The 16974-nt window shown below is 49.2% G+C and overlaps 1 protein-coding gene across 1 annotated transcript in view; it reads right to left on the bottom strand.

Moving 5' to 3' along the window:
* TET3 (tet methylcytosine dioxygenase 3) overlaps window positions 1-16974 on the bottom strand; it is a 94491-nt gene that overhangs the window by 26430 nt on the left and 51087 nt on the right. The window contains exons 3-4 of the mRNA XM_075346128.1: window positions 16443-16533; window positions 15797-15890 (exon numbers count right to left, since the gene is read on the bottom strand). Coding sequence (XP_075202243.1) covers window positions 15797-15890; window positions 16443-16533 — 185 coding nt within the window. The remainder of the gene's footprint in view (window positions 1-15796; window positions 15891-16442; window positions 16534-16974) is intronic.

Raw genomic sequence — 16974 nt, 5'->3', positions numbered from 1 at the left:
TGGGAAGAAGCCACCATTGAAGAGAGTCCTTGGCCGTCTGGGAAAGGGAGACTTTCCTGTCCAAGGACGTCGACTTCCCGTCCCATTGGCGGAGAATGTCCCATTGAAGTGGGCGCAGATGAAACTGCGCAAACGGGACTGCCTCCATTGCTGCCACCATCTTCCCCAGGAAGTGCATGAGGCGTCTTAAGGGGTGCGACTGGCCTTGAAGGAGAGAGTGCACCCCTGTCTGTAGTGAACGCTGCTTGTCCATCGGAAGCTTCACTGTCGCTGAGAGAGTATGAAACTCCATGCCAAGATATGTTAGTGATTGGGTCGGTGACAGATTTGACTTTGAAAAGTTGATGATCCACCCGAAAGTCTGGAGAGTCTCCAGCGCAACGTTCAGGCTGTGTTGGCATGCCTCTTGAGAGGGTGCCTTGACAAGTAGATCGTCCAAGTAAGGGATCACCGAGTGTCCCTGAGAGTGCAAGACTGCTACCACTGCTGCCATGACCTTGGTGAAAACCCGTGGGGCTGTCGCCAGACCAAATGGCAGGGCTACGAACTGAAAGTGTTCGTCTCCTATAACGAAGCGTAGAAAACGCTGGTGCTCTGGAGCAATCGGCACGTGGAGATAAGCATCTTTGATGTCTATTGATGCTAGGAAATCTCCTTGAGACATCGAGGCAATGACGGAGCGGAGGGATTCCATCCGGAACCGCCTGGTTTTCACGTGCTTGTTGAGCAGTTTTAGGTCCAGAACAGGACGGAAAGAGCCGTCCTTTTTTGGCACCACAAATAGATTGGAGTAAAAACCCTGACCTCTTTCCTGAAGAGGAACAGGGATCACCACTCCCTCTGCCCTTAGAGAGCACACCGCTTGCAGAAGAGCATCGGCTCGGTCGGGATGTGGGGAAGTTCTGAAGAACCGAGGCGGAGGACGAGAACTGAACTCTATCCGGTACCCGTGAGACAAAATGTCTGTTACCCACCGGTCTTTGACCTGTGGCAGCCAAATGCCGCAAAAGCGGGAGAGCCTGCCACCGACCGAGGATGCGGAGAGAGGAGGCCGAAAGTCATGAGGCAGCCGGCTTGGAAGCGGTTCCTCCGGCTGCTTTCTTTGGACGTGAGTGAGTCCGCCAGGAATCTGAGCTCCTTTGCTCCTTCTGAGTCCTTTTGGACGAGGAGAATTGGGTCCTGCCCGAACCTCGAAAGGACCGAAACCTCGACTGTCCCTTCCACTGCTGAGGTTTGCGTGATCTGGGCTGGGGTAAGGAAGAGTCCTTACCCTTGGACTGTTTAATGATTTCCGCCAATTGCTCACCAAACAGCCTGTCTTGAGATAATGGCAAACTGGCTAAGCATTTTTTGGAAGCAGAATCTGCTTTCCATTCCTTTAACCATAAGGCTCTGCGTAAAACCACCGAGTTGGCGGACGCCATTGACGTACGGCTGGTAGAGTCCAAGACCGCATTGATAGCGTAAGTCGCAAACGCAGACATTTGCGAGGTCAAGGACGCCACTTGCGGCACTGATGGACGTATGATCGAGTCCACCTGCGCCAGACCAGCTGAAATAGCTTGGAGTGCCCACACGGCTGCGAATGCTGGAGCAAACGACGCACCGATAGCTTCATAGACAGATTTCAACCAAAGGTCCATCTGTCTGTCATTGGCATCTTTAAGTGAAGCCCCATCTTCCACTGCAACTATGGATCTAGCCGCAAGCCTGGAGATTGGGGGGTCCACCTTTGGACACTGGGTCCAGCGTTTGACCACGTCAGGGGGAAAGGGATAACGTGTATCCTTAAGACGTTTGGAGAAACGCTTATCTGGAGAAGCATGGTGTTTCTGGACTGCTTCTCTGAAGTCCGCGTGGTCCAGAAAAGAGCTCAATTTACGTTTGGGATACCTAAAATGGAATTTCTCCTGCTGTGCTGCTGCCTCCTCCGCTGGAGGAGAAATATCCAGCAGTCTATTGATGGCCGCTATAAGATCATTCACCATGGCGTCACCATCAGGGGTATCCAGGTTGAGAGCAGTCTCAGGATTAGACTCCTGATCACCTAGTTCTGTCTCATCATACAGAGAATCCTCTCGCTGAGACCCTGACCAGCGTGATGACGCCGAGTGTCTCTCCCAGCGAGCTCGCTTAGGCTGCCTGGGACTGTCGTCCGAGTCAGAGCCTTCAGCCCGTGATGCCTGGGACCCCCTTGGAGCACGGATTAGTTCCAACTGAGGGGGACCGGGGAACATTGAATCAGCAGTGCCCATGGTCTGAGTGACCGGCCTGGACTGCAAGGTTTCTAGAATTTTTGTCATAGTCACAGACATCTTATCAGCAAAAACTGCAAACTCTGTCCCCGTCACCGGGGCAGGGTTCACAGGCGTCTCTGCCTGGGCCACTACTAGCATAGACTCCGGCTGACGAAGTGGCACAGGGACCGAACATTGCACACAATGGGGGTCAGTGGAACCTGCCGGTAGATCAGCCCCACATGCGGTACAGGCAGCATATGAAGCCCGTGCCTTGGCACCCTTGCTTTTTGCGGATGACATGCTGTTGTCTCCTCAGAGCAATATAGGGGTATAAGCCAAGAAGCGACCGTACAGTGCAATATATATATGTACAAACAAAAGTACACAAAACAACACTGTGGCACTAGTGGGGTCAGCACTTAGGTGCTGCTTACCGCCCGCTTAATAGCGGGTGTGTGGTCGCCAGAATCCCCTGTCTGGGTCTCCCAGGGCTATGTCCGTTCTCCAGCTCAGACTGCGTGCAGGAATGGCTGCCGGCGTCCTGTGAAGAGGGGCGGGCCGTGGGCGTGCTGCAGACAAAGAGCGGGAAACTGGCGTCCCACTGTGCCCAGTGAGAGGGCTGGAGTATGTAAATAAGACTCCAGCCCTCGGCGCTGACTATTGTACAGCGTCTCTCCCCTTCCCTGACTGACAGGGCTGGGGGCGGGAACGAACGTAACTAGGCCGCAGAAGCCGGGGACTAGATTTATCAGCGCTGCCGTCGTAAAAGCACGGTCGGCGCGAAGTCCCCGGCGCACCACAAGTCTCAGCCGCGCCGCTGTCTCCATGGCGGCCGGCGCGGTAGTTCCCCACACATAAACTCACTCAGCTAAGCTGCAGTGAGTAAAACCCAGGCGCGCAGCGCTACTGTCCCCGGCGCACTAGAACACCCAGCAACGCTGGAGTGTGTCTGTGCCTGTCTGTACGGGGACACAGAGTACCTGAATGTTGCAGGGCCTTGTCCCTGACGGTACCCAGCTCCGTATCCAGCAGGATCTCCGGGTCTGTGGATGGAGCCCGGCCTCAGAGTCTGGAGGCCGGTAAGATCCCACTTCACCAGAGCCCTCAGGGGGATGGAGAAGGAAAACAGCATGTGGGCTCCAGCCTCCGTACCCGCAATGGGTACCTCAACCTTAACAAACACCGCCAACAAGAGTGGGGTGAGAAGGGAGCATGCTGGGGGCCCTTTAGTATGGGCCCTCTTTTCTTCCATCCGATATAGTCAGCAGCTACTGCTGACTAAACAGTGGAGCTATGCGTGGATGTCTGACCTCCTTCGCACAAAGCTTGAAAACTGAGCAGCCGTGATCCCACGGGGGGTGTATAGCCAGAAGGGGAGGGGCCTTACACTTTTTAGTGTAATGCTTTGTGTGGCCTCCGGAGGCAGTAGCTATACACCCAATCGTCTGGGTCTCCCAATGGAGCGCCGAAGAAAGAAATATTTTCACTACAGATAAGATTCCCATCCCATTCTAACTCATTCCAGGTCCCTAGTTAGTCCAAGTTCTTTGTGGTCCAATGACCGTTTTAACAAGGTCTTGTCATTAGAGATGAGCGGACTCAAACAGTAATGTTCAGTGTTCATACCAAACATACGTTAGAAAAGAAGAGAATTTTGTTTACTTACCGTAAATTCCTTTTCTTCTAGCTCCTATTGGGAGACCCAGACAATTGGGTGTATAGCTACTGCCTCCGGAGACCACACAAAGTATTACACTTTAAAAAGGGTAACCCCTCCCCTCTGCCTATACACCCTCCCGTGCATCACGGGCCCATCAGTTTTGGTGCCAAAGCAGGAAGGAGGAACTTATAAATTGGTCTAAGGTAAATTCAATCCGAAGGATGTTCGGAGAACTGAAACCATGAACCAAAAGAACCCTTCAACATGAACAACATGTGTGCACAAAAGAACAACAGCCCGAAGGGAACAGGGGCGGGTGCTGGGTCTCCCAATAGGAGCTAGAAGAAAAGGAATTTACGGTAAGTAAACAAAATTCCCTTCTTTTTTGTCGCTCCATTGGGAGACCCAGACAATTGGGATGTCCAAAAGCAGTCCCTGGGTGGGTAAAAGAATACCTCGATAAAAAGAGCCGAAAAAACGGCCCTCTCATACAGGTGAGCAACTGCCTCCTGAAGGACTCGCCTACCTAGGCTGGCATCTGCCACAGCATAGGCATGAACCTGATAGTGTTTCGTGAAAGTGTGCAGACTCGACCAGGTAGTGCTGACACACCTGCTGAGCCGTAGCCTGGTGACGCAATGCCCAGGATGCCCCTGCGGCTCTGGTAGAATGGGCTTTCAGCTCTAAAGGAATCGGAAGCCCAGAAGAACGGTAGGCTTCAAGGATCAGTTCCTTGATCCACCAAGCCAAGGTTGACTTGGAAGCCTGCGACCCCTTACGCTGGCCAGTGACCAGGACAAAGAGCGCATCAGAACGGCGCGGGGGCGCAGTGTGCGAAAAGAAGAGCCGGAGTGCTCTCCCGAGATCTAACAAGTGCAATCCTTTTCACAATTGTGAACTGGATGAGAGCCAAAAGAAGGTAAGGAGATATCCTGATTGAGAAGAAAAGGGGGATACCACCTTAAGTAGGCATTCCGGGACCGGACGCAGAACCACCTCATCCTGGCGAAACACCAGGAAGGGGGCTTTGCATGACAGCGCTGCTAGCTCAGACACTCTCCGAAGTGATGTGCCTGCCACTAGGAAGACCACCTTCTGCGAAAGGCGTGATAGAGATAACTCTGAGAACGCTAAGAGCCAGGACTCAATGGCCACCCAGTCAGGTTGAAGACCGCAGAATTCAGATGGAAAATGGCCCTTGGGACAGCAAGTCTGGTCGGTCCGGGAGTGCCCACGGTCGACCCACCGTGAGGTGCCACAGATCCAGGTATCACGACCTCCTCGGCCAGTCTGGAGCGACGAGGATGGCGCGGCGGCAGTCGGACCCGATCTTGAGTAACACTCTGGGCAGCAGTGCCAGAGGAGGAAATACATAAGGCAGTCGAAATTGCGACCAGTCCTGAACTGATGCGTCCGCCGCCAGCGCTCTGTGCTGGTGGTTGATGTACGCGACCGCCGTGGCGTCGTCCGACTGTATCCGGATCTGCCTGCCGTCCAGCCACCGCTGGAACGACTTTAGGGCTAGCTACACTGCCCTTATCTCCAGAACATTGATCTGAAGGGAGGACTCTGTCAGAGTCCAGGTTCCCTGAGCCCTGTGGTGGAGGAAGACCGCTGTCCACCCTGACAGACTCTCGTCCGTCGTGACCATAGCCCAGGATGGGAGCAGGAAGGATTTTTCTTTCGACCAAGAAGTGGGAAGAAGCCACCCCTGAAGAGAGGCTTTGTCTGCCAGTGAAAGAGAGACGTTCCTGTCTAGGGACGTCGACCTCCTGTCCCATTTGCGGAGAATGTGCCTTTGGAGTGGACGCAGATGAAACTGCGCAAAGGGAACTGCCTCCATTGCTGCCACCATCTTCCCTAGGAAGCGCGTGAGGCGCCTCAAGGGGTGAGACTGGGCCCGAAGGAGAAAGTGCACCCCTGTCTGCAGCGAACGCTGTTTGTCCAGCGGTAGCTTCACTATCTCTGAGGGAGAATGAAACTCCATCCCGAGGTAAGTCAGTGATTGGGTCGGTGTCAATTTTTACTTTGGGAAATTGATGATCCACCCGAACCTCTGGAGAGTCTCCAGGGCAATGTTCAGGCTGTGTTGACATGCCACCCGGGAGGGTGCCTTGACTTAGGAGATCGTCTAAGTAAGGGATCACCGAGTGTCCCTGAGAGTGTAGGCCCATCGCCACTGATGCCATGACCTTGGTGAAGACCCGTGGGACTGTCGCCAGGCCGAAAGGCAGAGTCACGAGCTGAAAGTGTTCGACCCGGAGGTGAAACACCGGAAGCGTTGATGCTCTGGTGTAATCGGCACATGGAGATAAGCATCCCTGATGTCGATTGATGCTAGGAAGACTCCCTGGGACATCGAAGCGATGACTGAGCGGAGAGATTCCATCCGAGACCGTCTGGTTCTCACGTGTCTGTTGAGCAGAATGAGGCCCGGAACGGACCGGAATGATCCGTCCTTTTTTGGTACCCCGAACAAGTTGGAGTAAAGACCGCGACCACGTTCTTGAAGCGGAACGGGGATCACAACTCCATCTGCAGAAACGAGTCGGAGGACGAGAGCTGAGCTCTATCCTGTAACCGTGAGACGGAATGTCTCTCACCCATCGGTTTTTCATCCAATTGCTCGCCAAACAGACGGTCGCCAGAAAATGGCAAACCGGTTAAGAACTTCTTGGAAGCAGAGTCTGCCTTCCATTCGCGTAGCCACATGGTCCTGCGGACTGCCACCGAATTGGCGGATGCTACCGCTGTACGGCTCGCAGAGTCCAGGACGGCGTTCATGGCGTAGGACGAAAAAGCCGACGCCTGAGAAGGCAAAGACACAACCTGCGGGGCAGAGGTACGTGCAACCTCATTAGTCTCAGACAGACAAGCTGAGATAGCTTGGAGTGCCCACACGACTGCGAAGGCCGGAGCAAAAGACGCGCCTATGGCTTCATAGATGGATTTCATCATGAGCTCTATTTGCCTGTCAGTGGCATCCTTGAGCGATGAACCATCTGCCACTAATACTACGGATCTAGCCGCCAGTCTGGAGACTGGAGGATCCACCTTGGGACACTGAGCCCAACCCTTAAATACGTCAGGGGGGAAAGGGTAACGTGTGTCATTAAGGCGCTTAGTAAAGCGCTTGTCCGGAAATGCTCTGTGCTTCTGGACAGCATCTCTGAAGTTAGAGTGATCGAAAAACGCACTCCGGGTACGTTTGGGAAACCTAAACTGGTGTTTCTCCTACTGTGAAGCAGACTCCTCTATAGGTGGAGTTGGGGGAGAAGGACTAGCACCTGGTAGATGGACGTTATAAGGTCATTTACTATGGCGTCCCCTTCAGGTGTATCCAGATTGAGAGCAACGTCAGGATCAGACCCCTGAGCTGCGACCTCCGCTTCATCCTCCGGAGAGTCCTCATGCTGAGACCCCAAACCGCGTGATGAAGTCGGGGAAGGTTCCCAGCAAGCCCGCTTAGCCTGTCTGAGGCTGCGGTCCGTGTCGGAGTTCTCACCGTGGGATCTGGGTGCCACCCCAGGAGCCCTTTGCTGTACCGACCGAGAGGGGCCTGGGGGCGATGAACTCACAGTGCCCTGGCCCTGTGTTACCGGTCTGGACTGCCAAGCTTCTAGTATCTTAGCAGACCATCTGTCCATAGACTGAGCCATGGAATGTGAAGCGACTCAGAGAGTTTCTCAGTCAAAATTGTAAACTCTGTCCCCTCCATCTGTGCAGTGGAAACCGGCGGTACCACCTGAGCCGAGGGTCCCACCAGTGCCGGAGGCTCCGGCTGAGTGAGTGCCACAGGGGCCGAGCATTGTCACAATGAGGGTAGGTGGAACCTGCAGGTAACATAGCCGCACAAGAGGTACAGGTTGCAAAATAAGCCTGTGCCTTGGCCCCCTTGCTTTCTGCGGACGACATGCTGTTGTCTCCTCTTAGAGATATAGCCAAAAGCAAATAATGCTGCCGAATAGAGAAAATGTATACAATATATATACATATATACACACATACACACATACATACATACATACATACATATATATATATATATATATATATATAGATATATATATATATATATATATATATATATATATATATATATATATATATATATATATATATATATATATATATATATATATATATATATATATATATATATATATATATATATATATATATATATATATATACACATACACACATACACACATATACACACACACTTCGGCACCCAAGGGGGGCCAGCACCTGACAACTGGTGTGGCTTACCAACCGCCCCAAGCGGTGGTGTGTCCACCAGATTCCCTGCCTGGGACTCCCAGAGCTGCAGAGCTCATTCTGAAATCCTCCACCGGCAGAAGTGATTATAACAATTGCTGCCAGCGTTCTGAGGGGAGGAGGGAGCCGTGGAAGTGCCTAATAAAGTGCGGGCATCTGGTGCCCCACAGTGCTCAGTGAGGGGGGAGGAGGATACCAAAGCATGCTCCAGCCCTCACTGCCGACGTCCAGTCGGCCGTCCCGCTCTTACCCCTGACTGGCAGGCCCGGGGGCGGGAGTACATGGTACTAGGCCGCAAAAGCCGGGGACTAAAGTTAAAAGCGCGGCCGGCCAACAGGCGCGGTCGGCGCGGTAGTCCCGGCTCACAAACCACACAGCAGCCGCTGCGGCGTCTGTAACACAGGCGCTGCATGCACTGTCCCTAAGGGGACACAGAGTACCTCATGGATGCAGGGCCCTGTCCCTGATGATATCCAGCCTCCTGTCCGTCAGATTCCCCCAGGGGCTGCGGAGAGAGCCCGGTCCCAGTGAACGGCGACCGGTTAGGAACCCACTTCTCCCAGAACTGCGTAGCTCGTTCTGAAATCCTCCACCGGCAGAAGTGATTATAACAATTGCTGCCAGCGTTCTGAGGGGAGGATGGAGCCGTGGGCGTGCCTAATAAAGTGCGGGAAACTGGTGCCCCACAGTGCTCAGTGAGGGGGGAGGAGGATACCAAAGTATGCTCCAGCCCTCACTGCCGACGTCCAGTCGGCCGTCCCGCCCTTACCCCTGACTGGCAGGCCCGGGGGCGGGAGTATATGGTACTAGGCCGCAAAAGCCGGGGACTAAAGTTAAAAACGCGGCCGGCAAACAGGCGCGGTCGGCGCGGTAGTCCCGGTCTCACAAACCACACAGGAGCCGCTGCGGCGTCTGTAACACAGGCGCTGCATGCACCGTCCCTAAGGGGACACAGAGTACCTTATGGATGCAGGGCCCTGTCCCTGATGATATCCAGGCTCCTGTCCGTCAGATTCCCCCAGGGGCTGCGGATGGAGCTCGGTCCCAGTGAATGGTGACCGGTTAGGATCCCACTTCTCCCAGAGCCTCTAAGGGATGGGGAAGGAAAACGGCATGTGGGCTCCAGCCTCTGTACCCGCAATGGGTACCTCAACCTTAACAACACCGCCGACTCAGTGGGGTGAGAAGGGAGCATGCCGGGGGCCCTGTGGGGGGCCCTCTTTTCTTCCATCTGATATAATCAGCAGCTGCTGCTGACTAAAATGTGGAGCTTGTGTGCATGTGTGCCTCCTTCAACACAAAGCATAAAAACTGATGGGCCCGTGATGCACGGGAGGGTGTATAGGCAGAGGGGAGGGGTTACACTTTTTAAAGTGTAATACTTTGTGTGGCCTCCGGAGGCAGTAGCTATACACCCAATTGTCTGGGTCTCCCAATGGAGCGACAAAGAAAAAATAAATAACAATCAGTGTCCAAGTTTGAAATGCGGGTGCCTTATGTATGCGGACTACTTGATGAGCATTGCTGTGCTTTCGTACGCCAAGTGTGAACCGCTTGCAGTCTCTGAATGTCTCGCACTGGTGGTGAAAACAGCATTATTGGATGTAGTATGGGCAAGAAAAATAAAAAAGTGCGTGTGCGTGTGTGCGTGTGCGTGTGCAACAACCAATGCAGACCAGCTCTCTGGAGTGAGTCACCTGGATCCTCAGCTGACCTGGTTAACTCCGTTGTGCCCAGATCAGGATTGGGAGTCCATGTTAATGTGAACAACGACAAGGTAGTATACAGCAAAGACAAAGGGTGCTGTTAAAAATTCCTTCACTTTATTCACGAATCCATAAAAATACAATGGTCCAAGGGATTCGGAACAGCAAACTAACGCAGAAAATTAACGCAGACAGGACTACGCGTTTCAGCGGTGGTTTCCGCCTTCTTCACGGTCCAAAACCTGATCTACTCTGACCATGGAGCCTTGTATATACCACCTCCATTAAAATTATACACAGATGTGAGTGACTTAAAAACAAAGAAAGTCAGCAGATCTGATAAATATACTCTCTGCATATTGAACTGTGTATGACACTGTACCGAGCCGCTCGGATCCGGACTCGTTGGTGGGTGGCTCGAAAGCCTCCGGACTCGGGGTCACTTCGCTCTGAAAGGGATGCTGGCACGTTTGGTGGGGGTTAGATAGGTGCACGGCCGGAGCCGCGCTTGAGTTCGTGACGCCACCCACGGGATGTGGTGAAAGTAGACACCTCCGCTGCAGTTACAGGGCACCCGGGGGAGATGGTAGTGCAGCAAGATGTTAACCCCTCCGTGGGCAGGGATGGTGGCCCCGGGACCCGTTGGGGGTAGCTAGGCGGTGCGCGGCCGGGTGGCATTGTTGTACTCACTGTTATTGACACACACAAGTCTCTGGTAAACAAAGTTGATGGTGGTCGGTGCCCGCAGCCGGCTGCGTCTGGTCCCCCACCTGGTTCGGTGGTCTTGACCTTTCTCCTGCACAGTGTTATATATTTGGCCTGCCTGCGCTTCAGCGACGGGAGCGGCTTTGTGTATGTCGGGAGAGCCCTTTTGCCCGCAGACGCTGGCCCGTGGGATCTCTCTGCCTGTGCAGTGGCTTTCTATCCCCCTCGGTGGGCTGTTGTCTTCAGTCGGGACTTGGGTGCGAAAGGACCTATAGTCCAGACCGCAATCAGTTAATTAACTCAGTCCAGTAGTTTCTAGACCTCGTTTCAGGGTCCGAGTACCCCCTGTGTGCTCCGGTTTCCGAGTCGGTTCCCCGGTTCGGTACCGGTGTGCCACTACCCAGTCCACCACGGTTCCACCGAGCCATCTTCCTGGCTCCTGCAGGCTAAGGCCACCGTTTGCCTCCTAGCCAAAGGTGCCCGGGCTCCAACCCCGGCACCTGTCAGACTCCTTCACTCCTCACTCCTCTCTCTACAACTCAAATTCATCTCATTGTTTCCTGCCTCAGGCCCTCTGAACTCCTCAGTGGGCATGGCCAACCGCCTGGCTCCGCCCCTTGGTGTGTTCATCAAGCACTGAGAGAGGTGACTAGGTTTTAATGGTTGGCTGATGACACCTTTTTGGAGGACAGCTGTTGTGCGGGGGTCTGTGACTACCTGGCTAGTCCAGGGCGTCACAACACAAAAAAAAAAAAATTACATTTGGGGATAATCCAACCTTATTATAACACACATAACCATAAATTGAACATTATGCCAATAACAGAATATACAAAAATAAAACAACCGCTGAAACGCGTAGTCCTGTCTGTTCTGAATCGCTTGGACTATTCTATTTATGGATTCATGAATACTTGTAATATAAATAAAATACACATTATATATCTATATCTATCTATCTATCTATCTATAATATATCTATCTATAATATATCTATCTATCTATAATATATCTATCTATAATATATCTATCTATCTATCTAATATATATATATATATATATCTCTATCTATCTATATATATATATAATCTATATATATATATATATCTATATATATATAAAACTATATATATATAATGTGTGTGTGTATGTGTGTGTGTGTATATTATATATATATATGTATATTATATACATATACATACATATATTATATATATATATATGTGTATATATATACATACATATACATATGCACACATATACATATTATATATATATATATATATATATATATATATATATATATATATATATATATATATATATATATATATATACACACATATATATATATATATATATACACACATATATATATATATATACACACATATATACACACACAAAAAAAAATCTCACCCCCCTTCCCCTGGAGGTTCTCTGCTTATGGCTGGCAGCATGTGAGCAGAGATCCAATCTGCCCAATCAGTGACTTCCAATGGGGTCAGGTCAAATTCAGGTCCCAAACTTAACTTTATCTAAGGTCCTGCTGAAACCAGCGAATCCGACCTTCGACAGGTCCTTTCTACTGGTGATGTCACCACTGCAGCCAACCACTGCCTGCAGTGGTCATATGTCAACTTCGGCAAGTCATGAGAAAAACCAGGAAGGTTTGAACAGGATCTGTGATGGATCAGTTTATTTGATAGCATTCTGAGCCCATTTAAAAAAAATTTATGACTAGTCAACTGTTTTAATAGGTCACTGAGAGGGATCTATAAGCTATGAAAACAGGGTTGTGTACTCATTTTTAATGGAGTGGCTACTTCTGTGTAAATAAGCAGCTTACTGCAAATTTCCCAGCTGGGGGACTCCGGATAAAAAGCTGCGGCTTTCCTAATAAAAAGGGGTATTTTGAGCTCATCCCACAGTTCTCTACATTTTTTTTCTAGACATTTGAAATTTTTAAAGGATTGCAAATATCTTGAATTCATTTTATTACATGGCATAGAAGATCCTTGAAATATTTGAAAGTACTATTCATTCATCAATATTTCACGAAAATGTAAACTTCTTACAAAGTGCGGTTATTGGCGACATTCAGAAAAGTTTCAGATCATTCATAGTCATGTTGACACTGGCCGCTCACAGCCCCGTTCTATAAATAATGCTAGAAACAGGCTTGTCCTCGATTCACCTCTATCCTACATACGAGGTCTGCATCCTGCCTTTGAGGAACAGCATCCTTTATCAGAAAGCTCAAGGAAGAAACAACAGAGGAGAAAGGTGGCGCTCAATGTCATCAAGTAGAAATGGAAGAAGGTATCACAGATAGTGTTGTGTGGACTTGCAGATATCTGGGATTAGTGGGTCTAATCTTGTTTTATGAAAAAAAGTATCCGGTTGTGTCCTGGAATTGATCCCGGATATCTGGCAAGACTCCAGTCCCCATAAAGTCTATAAGGGACCAGAATCCAGCGCTTTAAAATGGTAGTAGAAGGGCTAGGAGGATTGGAGCAAGCGCGTTATACTTAGCCCTGTTTCACACGTCAGTGATTCTGGTACGTATTTGCTAGTTTTTATATGTACCAGAATCACAGACATATGCAGACCCATTGTAATCAATGGGTCTGCGCGCACATCAGTGATTTCTCACTGATCGTGTCTCCTTGCGGCGTACACGAGTGTCCGTGTTTGCCACACGGAGCCATGTCCATTTTTTTCTGGCATCACTGATGTCCCATGGACCACACTATGGTGTGGTCCATGAAACACATACCAGAAAAACACGGACATGGAAAATAAATATTTTTAACTCACTTTCTCCAGCGCTGCTTGTCTCCAACCTCTGCTGCAGAGCCAACTCATTAATGCATGCATATTCATGTATGCAGGAACAGCTGACCCAGAAGTAGCTGCAGCGGGGGTCAGCGCCGGCCGGAAACAGAGCCGGAGAGTTCAGCACCACTGACAGCAGAAGCAGGGACAGGTGAGTATAAGTACATGTGCAATCACTGATAACGGAGCACATATCACGGATTGCACATTGACAACCCACGGCACACGGAGGGACATATGCGTTTTTTACACGTCAGTGAAAAAGTCTGTTTTTCAATGACGTGTGAAACAGGCCTTACAGAGACTCCAGTGTGGCTCTAACGCTACTTTCGGGGCCGCTAATTAGCCTCCTTCGTATTCACTGCTTCCCCGCCCATTGGCTGTCCCCATGTCTCTGGTTGCAGTCAGCCACGCTGTCACACAGGGTGGGGGCACGTCTGACTGCAACCAATCAAAGGTTCTGTGTGTGCGAGTGTCCCTATTGGGGTAAAAATAAATAAAAATTGGCATAGGGTCCCACATATTATGATACCCAGCATAGATAAAGTCACGGCTACTGGCTGCAGCCCTCAGCCATGCGCTTATCTTGGCGGTGTATCAAAATAAGAGACCACATATGGCTTTTTTTCCCCCCAATTATTTAAATAATGAAAAAAAACAAACGTGTGCAGTCCTTCCCAATTTTGATAACTTCATTTAATTGAGTGACCTCATGATGAAGCTACCTGAGGTCAGGTTACCTGTGGCCACAGGTGGAGGTCCTTGGGAAACTCCAGCTGTGACTACAAATAACCTGAGTGACGTCACCACTCATCACTGTGGCTCAGTCTCTGCCTGAAGCTCACAGCCGGTGGTCCAGTTCTACGCCCATGCGCTGTGCCTTCAGTAACACAGCAGGGCTGGAATCGTCATGAGACCTCGTGGATTATGTTGGACCTTGGTGTTTTGGGGGTTAATAAAGGGGTAAAAGAGGGCTGTTTTTGTATTTCAAATAAAGGATTTTTTTGATATTTGTGTTAATTTCTTTTCACTTACAGATTAGTAATTGGGTCTCAGACGTCTCCCATTACTAATCTAGGGCTTAGTGGCAGCTGTGAGCTGTCCTTAACCTCTTATTCCCCCCGGTTGCCACTGCACAACGGCAATCGAGGTGAGCCGAGTAAAGTTACAGGATTGTCGCATCTAATTTATTTCAACAATCCTGGGCGGCTGTAGCCTACTATTTTTAGGCTCAGGGGGCCCAATAAGCATGGGTCTTCCCAGCCTGAGAATATTAGCTCCCAGCTGTCGGCTTTATCATGGCTGGGTATCAAAATTGGGTGGGGTTTTTGTGGGGATAGGACTACACACTGTTAAAAAAAAAAAGAAATATATAATATACACACACACACACACACACTATATATATTTATTAGATATATATTATATATATAAATATACACACACACACAAATATATACATACAGACATTATATTATACACACACACACACACACACTTATTTAAATACTTAAAAAAAAAAAAAAAATACCCCATTACCCGTACGCGATTCCTCTTATTTTGATACACAGCCAAGATAAGCAACGGTTGGGGGCTGCAGCCTGTAGCTGTATGCTTTATATGTGCTGGGTATCATAATATGGGGGGATCCAAAGTCAATTTTTTTATTTAATTTTTACACCAATAGAGACACACACACACACAGCCCCTTTGATTGAGAGCAGACACGCTGTCAAACAGGGTGGGGGCGCGTCTAACTACAACCAATGAGAGACGCTGGGATTGCCAGTCGGCGGGGATAGCAGTGCATATATATAAGATTAATGAGCGGTCCGGAAGCGGTGTAAGTATGATGTGACTGCTTTACCCTTTTTTCTTTTTTTTTTTTTTTAATTTAATTTATTTATTAATTTTTTTTTATTTTTTTTTTTTTAATTACCAGAGTTGCCAGACCCAGATCGTTACCTGGAGTTCCCTGAGAACTCTGGGGTTGGTGCTCAGGTACTTTTGAACCCTCGTGGATCTGGACTTTTAAAGTCAGAGTCTGCCAACCACTGATCATATATAAAAACATACATAGAAATCTAAATGCTCAGCCATAACAACTAACTAGACAATAGCTATTCAGTGGGTTTCCGAATTAAATACATTTATCACCTGTCCACAGAATAGGTGATAAATGTATGGTGATGGGGGGGGGGGGGGTAAAACCCCGGGAAGTCTTTGACTGGGAAGTATGTCCCACATTTTCCTGTGTAAATAGATCAGTGACATGCTTAATATCTGTCAGTCTAGGAGATCAAACAACATGCACACGACAGAAAACTTTTGGCCAAGTATGAAGGTCCATTTTTGCAATCACCTACCCATTTAGCAATGGGGCAACCCCTGGAGCTCTTCCCTTCTTTTCCTGTGTAAATGACTTTTTCAATCCGGATAGCTTTCCCTTTCTCTCCATACCTGCAAATAATAATAACTGCATAAATAAACAAAATTGTTATACGTGAGCCAATTAACAGTATGGGAGGAAAATCATAAAAACATTAAGAAAACATCGAACATATTTGCAACTCTCGTGAGCAAATAGTGATAACCTATGAGCCAAGCAGGGTTAGGCTATGTGCGCACGTTGCGTTCAGTTCACTGCAGAACTTTCTGCAGCGATCTGAAGAGCACATGTGCGCTTTAAATCGCTGCAGAAATGTCCGTAGTGAAGCCTATTCCATGCGCTCTGCCTGCAGCTCCTCCCATAGACAGAGCTGGAGCTGCCGGCAAAGCGCACGGAAGAAGTGACATGTCACTTCTTTTTACGCAGCGCTTCGGCAGTAGCCGAAGCGCTGCGCTCTAAAACGCCACGTGCGCTTAGCCCCTGCACAATCTCCATAGACTGTGCAGGGGACGCAGGACGCATGCAGTTACGCTGCGCTACAAAGCGCAGCGTAACTGCATGTGTATACGCAACGTGCGCACATAGCCTTAATGTTCAGTAAAACTTTGCCCCGTCCTACTTACCTTTCCTCCATTAATTCTCTAATTGATGCTACGGTTGGTCCAGATCCAAGGTGAGTGTAATATGGTCCTTCATCCTTCTCATTAATTTGCTCTGCAAAGAAACAGTACACTGATCATGATGAAGCCCTCAGAGCATCAGCAATGGTAGACAGCAGCAATAAAAATAGACTCTCTGCACACGTTTAGGATTTGGTGCAGAAATTTCTGCACCATTTCTGCATGTTTAGGAGGAAAAAAATGCACCTTTTTTTGCTGCGTTTTTGACATGTGCTTTTGGTGCAGATTTTTCCAGCAACAAAAAAGCTGAAAATTGATATGTTGTAGATTTCTCCACCAAATCTGCAGGGTAAAAAAAAAAATACTCAACGTGTGCACGAGACTTCATGGACTTTGCTGGCATCAGGAAACCCTTCAGGATTTGTGACAAATCTGCACTCAAAAATGCATAAAAGAAAATGAAATAAAAACGCAACGTGGGCACTTAGCCTAAAGAAAGGGTTTTTTTGTGGATAATTATCTTACAGTTTTTCTA

Source organism: Anomaloglossus baeobatrachus, chromosome 4 (genome assembly GCF_048569485.1).
Source record: "Anomaloglossus baeobatrachus isolate aAnoBae1 chromosome 4, aAnoBae1.hap1, whole genome shotgun sequence".
Classification (NCBI taxonomy): Eukaryota; Metazoa; Chordata; class Amphibia; order Anura; family Aromobatidae; genus Anomaloglossus; species Anomaloglossus baeobatrachus.
This window is presented reverse-complemented; position numbering and strand designations above follow the sequence as displayed.